The sequence below is a fragment of the Prionailurus bengalensis genome, chromosome B3 (assembly GCF_016509475.1).
Source record: "Prionailurus bengalensis isolate Pbe53 chromosome B3, Fcat_Pben_1.1_paternal_pri, whole genome shotgun sequence".
Classification (NCBI taxonomy): Eukaryota; Metazoa; Chordata; class Mammalia; order Carnivora; family Felidae; genus Prionailurus; species Prionailurus bengalensis.
Window position 1 is genome coordinate 124227634 of NC_057355.1, and position 14719 is coordinate 124242352.

At 40.2% G+C, this 14719-nt stretch overlaps 1 protein-coding gene and 1 long non-coding RNA gene across 28 annotated transcripts in view; one reads left to right on the forward strand and one right to left on the reverse strand.

Moving 5' to 3' along the window:
• Nucleotides 1–14719, forward strand: part of NRXN3 (neurexin 3) — a 1568410-nt gene that overhangs the window by 753541 nt on the left and 800150 nt on the right. For 15 of the 27 annotated variants that reach the window (XR_006293455.1, XM_043556743.1, XM_043556760.1 and 12 more), the window contains 3 exons: nt 1751–2132; nt 2932–3122; nt 3924–4097. Coding sequence is in view for 24 of the 27 variants with exons in the window: in XM_043556743.1 (XP_043412678.1) it covers nt 1751–2132; nt 2932–3122; nt 3924–4097 (747 nt within the window). In the remaining 3 variants the exon portion in view is untranslated. Of the gene's footprint in view, nt 1–1750; nt 2133–2931; nt 3123–3923; nt 4098–8313; nt 8341–14719 lie in introns of all 27 variants that reach the window. The other 12 variants (XR_006293453.1, XR_006293454.1, XM_043556739.1 and 9 more) reach the window with 1 other exon arrangement.
• LOC122469400 lies at nt 4104–6639 on the reverse strand. The gene is made up of 3 exons (XR_006293456.1): nt 6497–6639; nt 4579–4738; nt 4104–4394 (listed from the first exon to the last, which is right to left on the reverse strand). It is a non-coding gene; the product is annotated as an uncharacterized LOC122469400 (long non-coding RNA).

The window sequence follows — 14719 nt, forward strand, 5'->3', positions numbered from 1 at the left end:
ACTCACAAGCTGTGAGATCATGACCTGAGCTGAAGTCAGACGCTCAACCGACTGAGCCACGCAAGTGCCCTTACACTGGGTATTTCTCGAAGACAGCTTGTTCCCCTAGGGAGATACAGGAAGTGCCAGGGGGTGAACTATGGAAATACAGTTTCTTGGTAGATTTTCTTTAATCTTCCTGATTATGTCACTCCTTTTCCTCTGGAAAGCTGTAACAGAGTTAGTAAAGAGATGCTAGGAGTGTCTTTGTAGTGAAGTTTCTTCAGTGTGGGAGGTAACAAGATAGGGCAGGAGGAGGGATTTTCCCTGCCCTTCCTTCACCACTGGGGCATTAGGGCATGGTTTGTTAAATTTTAATGATTTGTCTATATAAATGTTGAGGGAGTCACCATCTACTCTAGCCATACTAATGCTGTTTTTCTTGACTTTGTTATTAAGATTTCCATTCTCTTTTGTATTTATTTCAAACCCCTTTCATTACTCCTGCCCTATTCACTTACTACTTCTAGATAAGCCATGTAATGAAAGGTCTACTAGTTTATTTGTATCAGCTGGAGATCTTTTAATTGTAAGTGTCAGACACCCAACTCAAATGCTTGAAGCACAAAAGGGAATCTATTGCCATATAGTTAAAAGTCTGGCTGTGACTACTGAATCCAGACCTTCACATGGCATCACTCTAGAGAAACTTTCTGTCCATGTTGTGGTTATCTTCCGGGTTGGCTGTCTATTTAGGCAGGCCCAATCTCTCTCCTTATCACGAGGCCTCCAGCAGCTCTGGGTTTTCTTCTTATTCCTTCAACAAACCTTATTTACCAAGAATGACTCTTTCAAAGGTGTTCCAGCAAAAGCTCTGGAGGTGAATATTACTCGAGTTAATTACTGAATAATTACTGAATACTCCAGTTTATGTTGCTGCTAATCCCTTGGTTCTAAGGGTGGTTCCTAGACCAGCTATATAAGCATCACCTTGGAACTTGTTAGAAATGCATATTCTCAGGCTACACCCCAGACTTTTGAATGATAAACTCTGAGGGCAGGGCCTAGGGAACTGTGAGTTAAGAAGCCCTTAATGTGAGCCAGAGGTATGATAAAGTTTAAAGACCACCTTGTTAGTCCATATAGACAATGCTCTTTGGTTAGGGGCATAAAATATATGGAGTCGTCCATTCTGGGTAGCCTGATTATTTCAAGAGCTGGGTGAGGGCCAGCTTTATCCAGTCCAGATGGTTTTAAGGTAAAATAAAGATGGAAGCTGTTTTATAAGAAATAGCAACAGTTGCTGGTCAGAAAAAAATTAATGTTCTACAATAGAATCTTTCTACAAGTACTAGGTGGTAAATTATTACATCAATAAATATTTGGTACTGAATGCCTAATGCTTTTTTTGTTGTATCTTTAAAAGGTTTAGGGCAAGAGACTTTTCTGCTTATAGTATGCTTAATACCCAATTGTTTTTTTTTGAATGGAGATGGATGGTTTTACCCTTTCAGTGGAATTATCCGCAATTGCATATTTTCTGTTATGTGATGGAATATTCTGAGCTGCGGCATGAGAGCATGGTATGCAGGGCATATAGCTCAGACTGGGTCAAGAGTCAGCCTCCTGACTGAGGCCACAATGGCTCCATACTACATTGAGTATTTTGTTTTCTGGAAGTGAATATTTTGCATGGACACCTAAAAGATACAGTAAGGATGCCGTGACAAAACATGGTGACTTGTTGGTATCTCCTTTGTGATGTTCATAGGTACAATGGTGGGGGACCATACCCGCTTGGAATTCCACAATATCGAAACTGGAATCATGACTGAGAAACGCTACATCTCCGTTGTCCCCTCCAGTTTCATTGGGCACTTGCAGAGCCTCATGTTCAATGGCCTGCTCTACATTGACTTGTGCAAAAATGGTGACATTGATTACTGTGAGCTGAAGGCACGTTTTGGACTGAGGAACATCATTGCTGACCCTGTCACCTTCAAGACCAAGAGCAGCTACCTGAGCCTGGCCACCCTTCAGGCATACACCTCCATGCACCTCTTCTTCCAGTTCAAGACCACCTCAGCTGATGGCTTCATCCTCTTCAACAGTGGTGATGGCAATGACTTCATTGCAGTTGAGCTAGTCAAGGGGTGAGTAGAACACTTCACATAGTTTATACCAGGTATCTCAGCTCAAGCCCTGTATGAAATATGGATATGAAAAAAAGTACCTATTCTGTTCCCTACTCTCTATTCCCAGTACATGCTCTCATCCTCATTGATTAAAAATACCTATGTAACGGTTAGGGCTAGAAGGAAGAGAAATTCATTAGTTTATTTAAAGATATTCCACTAACTCAATATTCTCAGACTTTTTTTTTTACTGTAAAATGTAGTCCTTTAAACCTATAGGAGAGAAGCTTATTTTTGCAAAAGAAGGATATATAGGGTGCATTGCATCTGTCTCTGGGTCAGTGCTATCTTCAGCTACCAAGTCTATAGGAAGAAATGAAATATAGATATTTTCAGCATTACCATTCGCTCATTTATGCAACGTTTTAAAAGCTGTTCTTTCTGCAAGATATTTTACTACCGTGTGTTGGAAAATGGTTAAAATAAAAACAAAAACTAGAACAGAACCAGATAATAGATCCATGATCCATTGAATTTAAATGCCACCCCTTAGTGTTTTGGAATGTACTGCCTACACTACTTTGTGACTCTGGATTTTTAGATAGTGTTAGAGAAGTGAATTACGTAAGTATGGAATTAAGGTCTGATAGGATAGGCTAGGATTATTTTTACAATCCTAAATCAAGCTTTAATTATTCCTGCATAATGCCAGGGTAACATGGAGGATGTGAAGCCGTTAGTATCAGTTATGTATATAGGTTGCCATTAATCCACTTTAGGGAGTCTCAACTCACTGGGGGGTTATTGTTTCTCACAGGTACATACACTATGTGTTTGACCTCGGGAATGGTCCCAATGTGATCAAGGGCAACAGTGACCGCCCCCTGAATGACAACCAGTGGCACAACGTCGTCATCACCCGAGACAACAGTAACACCCACAGTTTGAAAGTGGACACTAAAGTGGTCACTCAGGTTATCAATGGTGCCAAAAATCTGGATTTGAAAGGTAAACCTGTAAAGAAGGATTTCCTTTTTAGAACATTTTTTACAATAGAAAGGCTGTTTGCAGAAGTATACTGCAAGTTAGGAATGCTATGTGTTTTCGATACATAACGCATATCCTATTTCAACAGCATTAAATTATATCCAAATGCAATTTTTACTTAAACCACTCTTCCAGGGATGGTTCGTTTTCTCCGTAAACCTGGGGTGTGTGGGGGCTGAGTGTGAGGTGATAAATGTCAAAATGTGGGAGCTCATAATATAGAGGAAAGGATATGTATCTATATGTTTTGGAATCTCAGCTGAATCGCTTACTGGCTGGGTGAGTTTGATGAAATCTCTTAGCCTTGTTCAGCTTCTGTATACTTTTTTTTTTTCCTGCAAAATGAGGATAATAATTGTTACTACCTTTATGGGCTGTTTCGATTTTTGATGGGATAATGTCTATAAAATCCTAAGCATATTATTGGTAACAGGCACATAAAAAGCAGTGAGTAAGTGGTGGTTTTGTTGAAAATCCTGTTAATCTTTACTTCATCATAAAATGGGAACAATACCTACCTCATAGACTGAATATAGTGATTAAAATTTGTGAGATGGCATGCAGAAAATGAATGACATAAGCAATGTTAGTTTCCTCTGTCTACAATGTAGAAACTCTGGTAATTAGTTGTTTATGCTGGTTCCCCCTCCCAGCTTTATTATCATTATCCAAGAAGTATACTAGTCTAAGGTGCATTAGCTTTAGTTGACTTGGTTTCTAACCCTTTACTCATTTGCTCTTGCTACTTACTTTCTTTTGCAGGTGACCTCTACATGGCGGGTCTGGCCCAAGGCATGTACAGCAACCTTCCAAAATTGGTGGCTTCCCGGGATGGCTTTCAGGGATGTCTGGCCTCGGTGGATTTGAATGGGCGTCTGCCAGACCTCATCAACGATGCCCTCCATCGGAGTGGACAGATAGAACGTGGCTGTGAAGGTACGACCTCTTTTCTTTTCAAGCTACAGCCTTGTTGCAAGCACCACGCCTCTTTGCTGCCTCTGCCAGTGCCTTCTTACTTGATTTACCAGTCATCTCTCATTCCCATTGGTTATCTGACGTTGCGTCATCATTGGTGTCCTCCTGTCACTGGCTCAGTATGTCAAGACATGGGCCTCAGGCGCTGGGAATGTATGTTGGCAGATGTCTTCCCAGTGTCACATACTTGCCAGTAGAGGACTTTCCCTGGCATTGACATCAGACTCCTCCGGACTTGTACCTTTGCTTCCAGCATGGCTGAAAGGGCACTAGGGGTTTTTATTTATGTTTTTATACATGGCAGACTTTTATGTGGGTGTCACCGTTAATGAAATGTTTCTAATAGCTATTGCATCGTCTAATGCAAACTCAGCAGGAGGTTGGAAAATGATGTCAGAATGCCATGATAAGGGAAGGGAACTAACATTTATTGAATACTTACTAGATGTCAGGCATTGTTAGGTAGTTCCTTAGTGCGATGTCATGCAACAGCATGGGTGTCGATGTTAGAAAAGATGTGGATTTAGGTCCAGATAGCGACTCTTGTTCATTGTGTGACATTTGGCAAGTTACTTAACTTCTCTGATCTCTATCCTCCTCACCTGCAAATTGGGGCAATAAAACTTGCTTTGGAAAATAAGATCTGTAAATCAGAGCTATATATAAAATGCCTGGTACATACGTAGTAGGTACTCAATAAACAGTAAGATTATTATTTGCACATATTATCTCATTACAGACATCTAATAACATTGCATGTCCATCAGTGCAGCACAAAAAAAAACCATGCTCAGCCTGTTTCTGATAATATATATAATATAAGATAAAGATATCTTAATATCTTTAAGATACTAACTGAATTTTACAGGTCTTCTGGAGTTCAACAGTTCTTTATAACAAAACAGTCTAGTTTAACCAGCAGAGGGAAGCAGTGAACACTTTTCAGCCTCCCTCCTCCCCCCCCACCCCCTTTCAGCCTCCCTCCTCCACCGCCCCCCCCCCCCCCCCCCCCGGGTCCTTGGGTAGGTTGGAAAGGGGACTCCTTCCTAACTTGAAAGGCAAAGATGTCTGTCTGACCAGTTAGCTAACTGGTCTGTCTGACCAGTTAGCATTCTTTTGTCTGGTTGAGCCTCATGGTCCTATGTGCAATAGCATTTTGTGTTGTGTTTTTTTTTTTTTTCTATCTCATTGACTTACTGTGTCAAACCCATTCACTCATCTCCTAAGTTCAACCTCATTTATTGCTTCTGTTCTTTAACCAGCTTTCATTCTGGGTTCACTGCTACCTTTATAAAAGCTTCCCATCAGCTTCACAAGCTGACTTGCAGTATGGAAGTCACTCCCCTTTGCCTAAGAGTCAACTTCCCACGTGATCTAGTAATAAGATGGAATAGTCCACTCCAGTTTTCCTTTGGCCAGGAATTTCTTATATCCAGTGGACCACATATGGTCTGTGTACCTGAGAAGACACGAAGTTGGGAATCACCATGCACTTAAAATAGCCACTTTTGTTTTCTTCTCCTGAAAATGCACAATGTCATTTAAATCAAGAATTTTTGTCTCCTTGGCTTGCTCTTACTTCTTTCATCATTAAAGGCAATGCTGGGATAAATGTAACATTTGGGAATTAAATCAAATATCTTAGTTTCAAAGACTGTGGGATGACAGAAATTCCGGTTATCCTGCAATAATTAATCATACCCAATTAAAACATAAATACACACATTAAAAAGCATAAGGTACTCTTCAGATGTTAAATATTATCATGCCATCCGCTTTTCAGATTTGTAAGTTAATAGGAATCATCCATTTAACTCTGTAGCAGCGTGGCTTGATAGGAACATAATGTGAGTCACATATGTAATTTTAAATTTCCTAGTATTCTAGCTACTTGTAAAAAAGACATAAAGTAACAGGTAGGGTTAATTTTAATTTTATGTTATTTAACTTAACCCAGCATATCCGAAGTATTATCACTTCAGCGTGTAATGGTATAAAATTATTAATAATACATTTTACATTCCTTTTTCACGTTAAACCCTCAAAACCGAGTGTGTATTTTACACTTGGAGCACACCTCAATTCAGACTACATACCTTTCAAGTGCTCTGTGGCTACATGTGTCTGTGGCTACTGCATTAGAAGCATAGTTCTATAGAGTATAAAAAATTGGGGTATAAGGAACTAAAACTGTTGTACTGGATTAAAAGGACGTCTAAACTAACTTTTATAAGGGTGGCTTAAAAGGTATAGCATAAAGGGGGGAATGGAGTCCACTTAAGAGAACTTCAGGAGAAGCAGTGAGAGCATTAGCAAAAGGAAATTACCCATCAAATTGGGGAAAATGTTCCCATCCCTACCTGTATCTCTGTGTGCAGTTTGGCATGACTCATCACATGCATTATGGTGGGGCCTGACCTTCCTCTGAGTATGGGTGGTTGTCCAGCACCGGATATTGTGACTTGATGGTTCTGCCATCCGAATTTGTGGCAAGTCCCCTGGGCCTAATAACCCTGCACTCTATTGCCATGGAGATAATTGCAGTGATTACCTATGGAGCATTATGACCGCCCCACTGGGTGGGATGAAGTGGGGGGGGGGTGAGTGCTCGGGAGGAACATCCTTGTTTATTGTACACCGATGACTTGGATAATTAGCCTAAGTGGCCAGGAAAAATGACCAAAAAGTGGGTTAAGGCATAAATTACTGCCATTGGAAGTTTACACCATGTGCATAAGCCCTTATAAGAGGTCCCAGGAGCCTTTTAGGGCACTGTGGAAATGAAGCTAAAGAAGATGGGGAGGGGGGAACGAGGAACACAGACCTTAGAGAGACTGCAGACAGATGTCATTCTCATTCTGAATCTCTGTTCATACTATGGACCCCTTGAGAAGGCCTTTCAGTATTGTGCAGCATGGCAATCATAGGAAATAGAATACATTTCCTGATGTATCATTTCTGTATGTAGAACAATAAATAGGTAGGGGATGAGGATCTGTTACTAAAACCAAAGAGCTGCATCTCTTCAAGATGGTAAATGTGTTTTATCCCCACTGTCTGGGGTACATAGGCCAGAATATATCATATGTTTTGTCAAAGTCATTGATAATGATCTTTCAAGATCCCTAAGTAGTAATTGTATTACTTTCCCTTGTATATCTAAGTGCAAAAACTCCAAAATTATTTTAAAAAAGCATATTAATCCCCTACTCTGCCTCTCAACTGTTCATAGTAAGAAAGAAAAAAATCTTGAACTATGTTTTGATTTTATGTCTCTAATATATGCAGAATATATACTTCAGAAGTTAAGCTCATTTCCAGACAACCTAGCCAACATCTGGCTATGACTTGCAGCCTCTTAATTTGGGCTAGGAATTTTGAAATAATTTCTGGTTCTAGTCTCAGCTGGTAAATCTCTCTTTCTATCTTGAGGCCAGCTTTGCAGTGAGACCAAGGCATGTATTGGCTGGAAATGCGATTCCACGATGCAGATGGTAAACATCTGAGAGAAACACACGTGCTTCATTTCAAGACTGGCATGAATAAATAAAAAGGACATTGGTTTGGTGCTTTTTTGCTCACAGCCATTTGGGTTTCGCTATATTCCTACAAATTAAACAAATGGAGCTCTTTGGAGTTCCCAAGTCACTTTCATGCACACGCCCAGTTCTAGTGCCACATTCCCTGGTGGCATTTTCTGCAGGTTACAAGGAGTGCTCCCAAGTGACTCTTCCATACTTAACTCCTAGATGTTCAGAATTACTTTTGTGGGCTTGGTCTGGTTGTGCACACGTGTCTTTCAGTCTGGCCACACACTACCTTTATTTCTTGATGTTTATCCTGACTCATGGAGAATCATTTTTCTGGACCATATGCCTTGGGGTTGGCTGTGTGGATGTGGGAAGGCTCTTGTTACCACTGCTTCTGCTTTGTCAAGCCCAGTGTTCTCCCACCCCTGCTCTGCTGACGTGGCTCTGATGAGGCCTGCTCTGCCCTGGTCCATGCATCACCTGTCTGTGCTGTCTCTGGAGAACCTGTAGAGCATTTTGATTGTCTTTTTGAGTGATGTTGGTTATGCCAATTGTATTTTCATTTCTGTAATGTTGCCCTGGTTTACTCTACCTGTTACTAACCTCTGGTTATTGTTTTCGCCTTTTCTGTTCTTTTGCTAACAAAGTTGCGTTGACCAAAGCTGACCTGCAAGGTAGAGAAGGTTCTTGTTCCCATTACCACTTTGGACTGAGAGATGCCCTGTGTAACCCTCGGTATCTTTTCTTTAAGGGGCCTCCAAGCTGTCACACCTCTTGGACAGCATCAGTTTTGGGGAGGGGGCTGAACCCCATGTTCTTCAGAAACAGTGGCAGAAAACCCAGATCAATGAGTGCAAAACAACAAAAGCAAGACTTTTTAGGGATGAGAACATGATTCCATTTTCAAGGGACTAAAGAGGTTTAACAGCATCCTATATTGTGACAACTCATGAACACATTAATGCACTTCTGGAAATGGTTAATACCTCTCCAAGTAGTTGCCGTGGATGGGTTGGCTCTTCTTGATGTAGTCACTAGAGGAAGGCAACACTTGGAAAGAGAAAAAGAAAAAAAAAAGACCACTCCAGTTCTTAATTTATAATTTTTTGGGTCGGGGAGGTCATTCCTCAGGACTTTTGAGGGCTTGGGCCTTATGAAAGAGAATGTCATTTTCTCTTAACTCATTTTAAAGAAATATTTCTAGGCATTTGGGAGATATCAATGTCATTAAAACGTTCTAGAGATTTATGTTTCCTATCAGGGATTTTGGTTGAGCACTTTAATTTCCTGTTTTGTGAGCTAAAGGAAAAAGTACTCTTGGGGAAGAAGAGGATGTGTCCGTTTTATCCTGAATACCCTTTAAAAAGCCTGCTTGTTAGACGTCAGTGAATATCTCCCACAGACACTGCTTCTTCTGCCATTTGGAGAGGCACCATCCAAAGTCTGTAACAGACCACTGGTCAAATTGTGTCAGGCTACTTGACTCAGAATGGCAAACCAGGAAGGCATTTTAGGCATCTTTCGGCTGATAGTTCAGCAGGGGATTGAGCGTCGAATGGCTTCTGCGAGTTTGCAACCAGCAAAAATTGTTAAAAGTAGTTAACAGGGTAGCTTTAAAAACTACTGCTCTTCACCTAAAGGATCATTTACTTTGCTGTGACTTGCTGTCTGTTATGTGGGTAACCAATACAAGTGTCCACCTCTTGGGCGGACATCAACTAAATGAGGTCTTTCTCTAACCATTTTTCTATAACTTTTTCCATCACTTCTTAACAGATTTGCATATATGCTGATATATAATAAAATTAATTAAAACAACATACACTGGATTAGTATTTTGAAGTCCAAGGTAGCTGTAAAATAGCTTTCCATTTTTTTTCTTTTTATTGCTTGCTTTTTTTTTTTTAAATTTTTTTGCTTTCAATTTCAAAGAATGTTAAGAGGCCTTTCAGTACTACTAAAGGCTATTGTTTTCAGAAATTCTGCTCCTTGTCAAAATAGGTCTACCGACTGACACTCTGTAATGGAGGAGGGGGGAAGGGGATAGGATTTAATCTTCAATAAGAGTTAATCCAAGATTGTCAAAGCTCGTTATGATCAGATTTATTAGATACAACTAGAGAACTGTATCTCCTCCCAGACTTTATTCTTCACGATAAGAACTATGCGTATTTTGAACCCCCAGAATCTAGCACAGGCCTTTTTACATAGTGGCTCCCGATGTTGCAAAATGATCTTAAATTTGCCATTCAAAGGAAAAAGGGTTTGTAGGAATCCTACAAAGAAATGGTTGATTTCTATGCCTATTATAAATTATTAGCCAAAGTATAGTACAGGTTTAGGGACATAATAGTTTGGAATATCTCAACTTGCCCATTTGTAGAATCAGTGAAATCATCAGTTTTTTCATGTTATTACTGTATTGACCCAAATGCTCTTCCATTCTTGATGACTGGACAGTCACTTTGTGGCAGGAGCTGTTATCCTTTGTAATTATTTTGAGTCATTGTACTCTTTCCCCATATTGTGGCAAAAGACCTTTAGGATGTAAATGCCTTTTACTTTTTATTCTCCTGACATTGGGGTTTGGATCATTACTCATGCTGGCTCTTTTAGCTACAACCTGTGGGCACAGATAGTACTCATTACCATGAAGTGTGAAGGGCAGTAAAAACATATGACAAAGAGATGAGAGACAGGTTGAAATGTAAAGGCAAATGGTATTCAGAAAACACTATAATAGTGGGGTCTAGGAAGTGGCATGATGAGTCCAGACAGATCAACTGCCTGAGTCCTCTTACCACTGTGTTTGGGGTGGTGTCATTTGTGTGATTGTGTTCAGTTTAATGGGAACATACCTACTCCTATGTATCAGGCACTCAGCTGGGCACTGGGATTACCAGTGCGATACAGCTTGACTTCAGATGCATTCGAAGGAAGGACATCCTCCAGGAAGGACAATGCAGAACGAACATTGATTTTCTAGAAGAGAAGGAGCATGCTGTGTGAACACAGAGGAGGGCTGCTGGACTATGGGGGTTGGATGGTCATGGTAGGTGCTCAGGTATATTTCTCAGGCAGAGTTTGAGCCAAGTTGGAAGGATAACATGTTTGAGGTACGTGACAGGTAGAAACACATTCAAGAGTTTGGCCAGTCTGAGGACCAATGTGAAGCTCAGTTTGGCTGAAATAATTTGCATATGGAGATGTGATCAAAGGTGAAGCTAGAACATAGGACGGAGGCAGGTGATGACTGCCTTTTTGTGTGAGGAGTTGGGCATTACCCTGAGGGCACTATGAGGAGGACAGAGACTTGGTCAGCTTTCATTTTATCAAGATCACTCTGACACCAGGTGGAGAATGGATGTGAAGGACAGGAACTGAAAAACAGAGCAGAGTTAGGAGGGAAGTAGCATGTTCCAAGGTTGAGGGAATAGGCTTGAACCTGATACTTGTTACTTTAGGTGGCTAAGGAGGTAAACATGTTTCTCTCCCAGAGGAGACCTCTGAGGAATGAGGAAGAAAATAATCTTTTTCTCCTGGTTGTTTCCCTTCTACCCTGACTATGTTACGTGTTTCATATCAGGAGGTACCCTGAGATTCAAGGGTCCCTTGAATACAGTGACAATATCTATGGACCTTTCAGAAGTAATTTTCTAATTCCTTTTTATTATCAGAGGGGTATTCCTAGAGATATCCCTTAAAAGCTGTCAAATAAGAAAGGGGTCATACAACTATGAGAGAAACATTAAATTTGACCTGTTGGTAGTGAAACGGATGAGTTATAAACTATAAAAAATAAAAGAATAGCTTTTTATTGGGGTGGATGATTAATAAGAATACGTTTCCCCACTTTCCACTATAATTCCCCTTAAAAGGCTCTATTTCTTGTTAAATATGTAATAGCTTCTTTTCTAGAAATGTGATTTGTTCTTCTGCCCAAATGGTGGGCAGGTGGATTGGGGGTACCAAGAATTGATTAGATGTGGTTTTGAATGTTTTGTATCTTGCATAAGTCAATGAATGTATGGGGCTTTGATGCCTTAAAAATGTGAGGATCGTTTTAAGTAATTTTAGATAAGAGTTGGCATCAAACGCTTCAACAGGTAAAGGGAATTTAAATTCTCCAACTTTTTTTTTTAATGTGAGAAGTATAGTTCCCCACTTAATTTTCCCCAAAGCTAAGGGCTTTCTCATATTCTCCATCATATTTTACATAATAAAATGTAGCATTGGACCTAATAGAAATCAGTCTCTTAGAAGTGATTTGCCGGGCACCTGGGTGGCTCAGTTGGTTGAGCGACCGACTTTGGCTCGGGGCATCATCTCACTGTGTGTGAGTTCGAGTCCTGCGTCGGGCTCTGTGCTGACAGGAGCCTGCTTTGGATTCTAGGTCTCCCTCTCTCTCTGCCCCTCCCCCACTTGTGCTCCATCTCTGTCTCAGAAATAAATAAACATTAAAAAATATTAAAGGAAGTGATTTGAATTATAGGAAATAATGAAACACAGGAATTAAATTTGCCTTTTGTCTCTCAGCACTGCATGACAGAGGCTTCTCAAAAGAGAACTGGGCAGTTAGGACTTACTACCTTAATGTGTCTTGATTCTGGACTCCTGACCAACTATACACCCAACTAAAATGGATAGAAATTGATTTTCCTTTCCAACAGAGTTGATAATACCCTTCATTGAAAGTTTACCTAGTGTATACATATGCCAAAGACTTGGTATATTGTGTCTCCATTGTGACCATGACCTTGTGACCTAAAGATGACTTTATAGGGTTTGCATATGTTATCTCATTTAATCCTCACATCATATGAGGTAGTGATGATTTCTATCTCTATTCTACAGATGGGTTCAGAGAATTTAAGTGGCTAGTTCAGGGTCACATTGCTAGTAAGTGATAAAGCTAAGTTTTAAAGCCTATGACCTCTTTCCTACTGTGCCAAAGGGTGTGAGTCCAGACTTTCCTGTTTCTGTAGCAGAGGCACCACATAGGTGACCAAATGGTGCCTGAGAACGTCCTCTAGCTGATTTTATGTTAGATGGTGTCTATGTCAATACTATTTCACTAAGTTATAGATGATATTTGCACAATGTTATTTAAAACAAAGTATTTTAAAATCAGCTATCTTTTCATTGAGCTTGCCCTTTGAAACCTCTTTTCTCTCTTTTTAGAAATTCCCTCTACTACCCCAACACATCACTACACCAGTGCTGAGAAAAGAAGGGAAATTAGAAAATGAGGCCTCAGTTTACGTTTTTCGGGGCAACATTGACTTTTTGACAAGCTTTTCATTATTTTAAAAAGAAAAAATGATCTAATCATTTGACCTTTATGGCCCAGGCACCCTCTGAAAATAGGGTGGATTGAGCAAGAATATTTTATGATTGTAGACCTTGACAAATACTCCATCAGAAGCAGTCATCCACTGCTACCCCTCCATTGTCATGGAAGTGTCACATGAATAAATTGCTTTACTCAGAAAGTATACATACTTTGCAGTTCAGTGACCACCAAGGGAAGTGCTGTACTAGAGCTGGTACCAGTGTAGGAATTTTCAGGAATTTTGCACACTGGTTGACATCATGTAACATGTATTAGCTTGAAATTGGCCGTAGTGGGAGAATTTTACATTATGGAAATCAGGTTATAGAAATGTTATGGATCAGGGTTTTGTTGTGGTGGTGGTTGTGGTTGTTAAGTATTTACCTACACAGAACTGATCAAAGGCCATTGGAGGTAAAGTTCTCATGAGGGCATCTTGGTTTCAACCAATGTCCATGCCCATCTTGACTTGTTTTATACTCAGTATACGATGAGAGGGCTGGAGTGATTGGAGCAGTTTTAGTAATACCTCTGTTTTCCTCAGTGTCCCCAAAATGTTAGATTTTATTATTAGTTTTTTTCACTCCTCATCCTAACCAAGTGACATTTTTGAACCCTCATTTGAGAAGAGGAAACCATAAACACCTGAGCATGCTTGCTAGGTGCAGTTGTGATGCCTTTCTGAGCACGGGAATTGCCTTCAAGACAAAAAAGTAACATCTTGGAAACATGGCTGCTCTTGGGTCTTTCTGCCAATGAAATTTTATAATAATATTTAGGACCCTATTCTCTGACTTTGCTTAATCTTCTGTAAAATGGGAACTAGAGCGTTCACTTCTCAGGTAGCTCTCTATGAAGGACACTTGACACATTTAAGGATCATTGCTTTCTTATTTTGAAATTAAATAGAAGTGAGTTGGGTTTCTGCCCATTAAAGGGGATGAATCTTATGTTGTCTGTAAATGACTATCTTCAGAAAAGCCAAGAGAACCCAACACTAGAAATATAGAATCACTCTGGGAGCACAGAGGGATATTTGCTTCAAGGACCAAGATTTATGTGCAGCTAACTAAGACTATCCCTAATGTCACAAACACCGTCCCTGAAGCTTCAGCATTTAAATCCTTATATTTTAGCAGTTGAGACTATAGATTGCTCAGAAAACTGGTAAGGGTCTTGTGCATACATGCACATACACATGCACAAATACATATATCTATGTGTATTCATCTTGTTTTTTCCATTCTTTCTTCTTCTTCTTTCCCACTTGATTACTGCTCACTCCTTCTTCCTCTGTGAAACAATGTAAATTTGAAAATGTAAAAGTACAAAAGTTATCAAGAGTAGAAAATAAAGTTGCAGGTGACAGATGGGATCTCTCTGGACAGTCATGGCAACTCTCATAAGTCTCCTCCCACAGTAGCTCTACTGGGTAAGGGACAGACAAACCCTTTGGCTGGCACAGAGGTCTACTGTGATGATGCTTCCACATTCAGATTTCACTCATAGATTCTGAATCCTTTGACAAACACCTCATGTTTTGTGATTAAAGACAATGGATGTTATTAAACCAGCCTTGCCTCATGCCTACCACTGGGCCACCACTCTTGGCCCTTTAGCATAAATGGATGTAGCAAATCAGAACAGATGTATCACACCCGGACTCCCCTCATCACCAATCTTACCACCCCAATATGGCCAAGACAGCTGGTGCTAGTTTA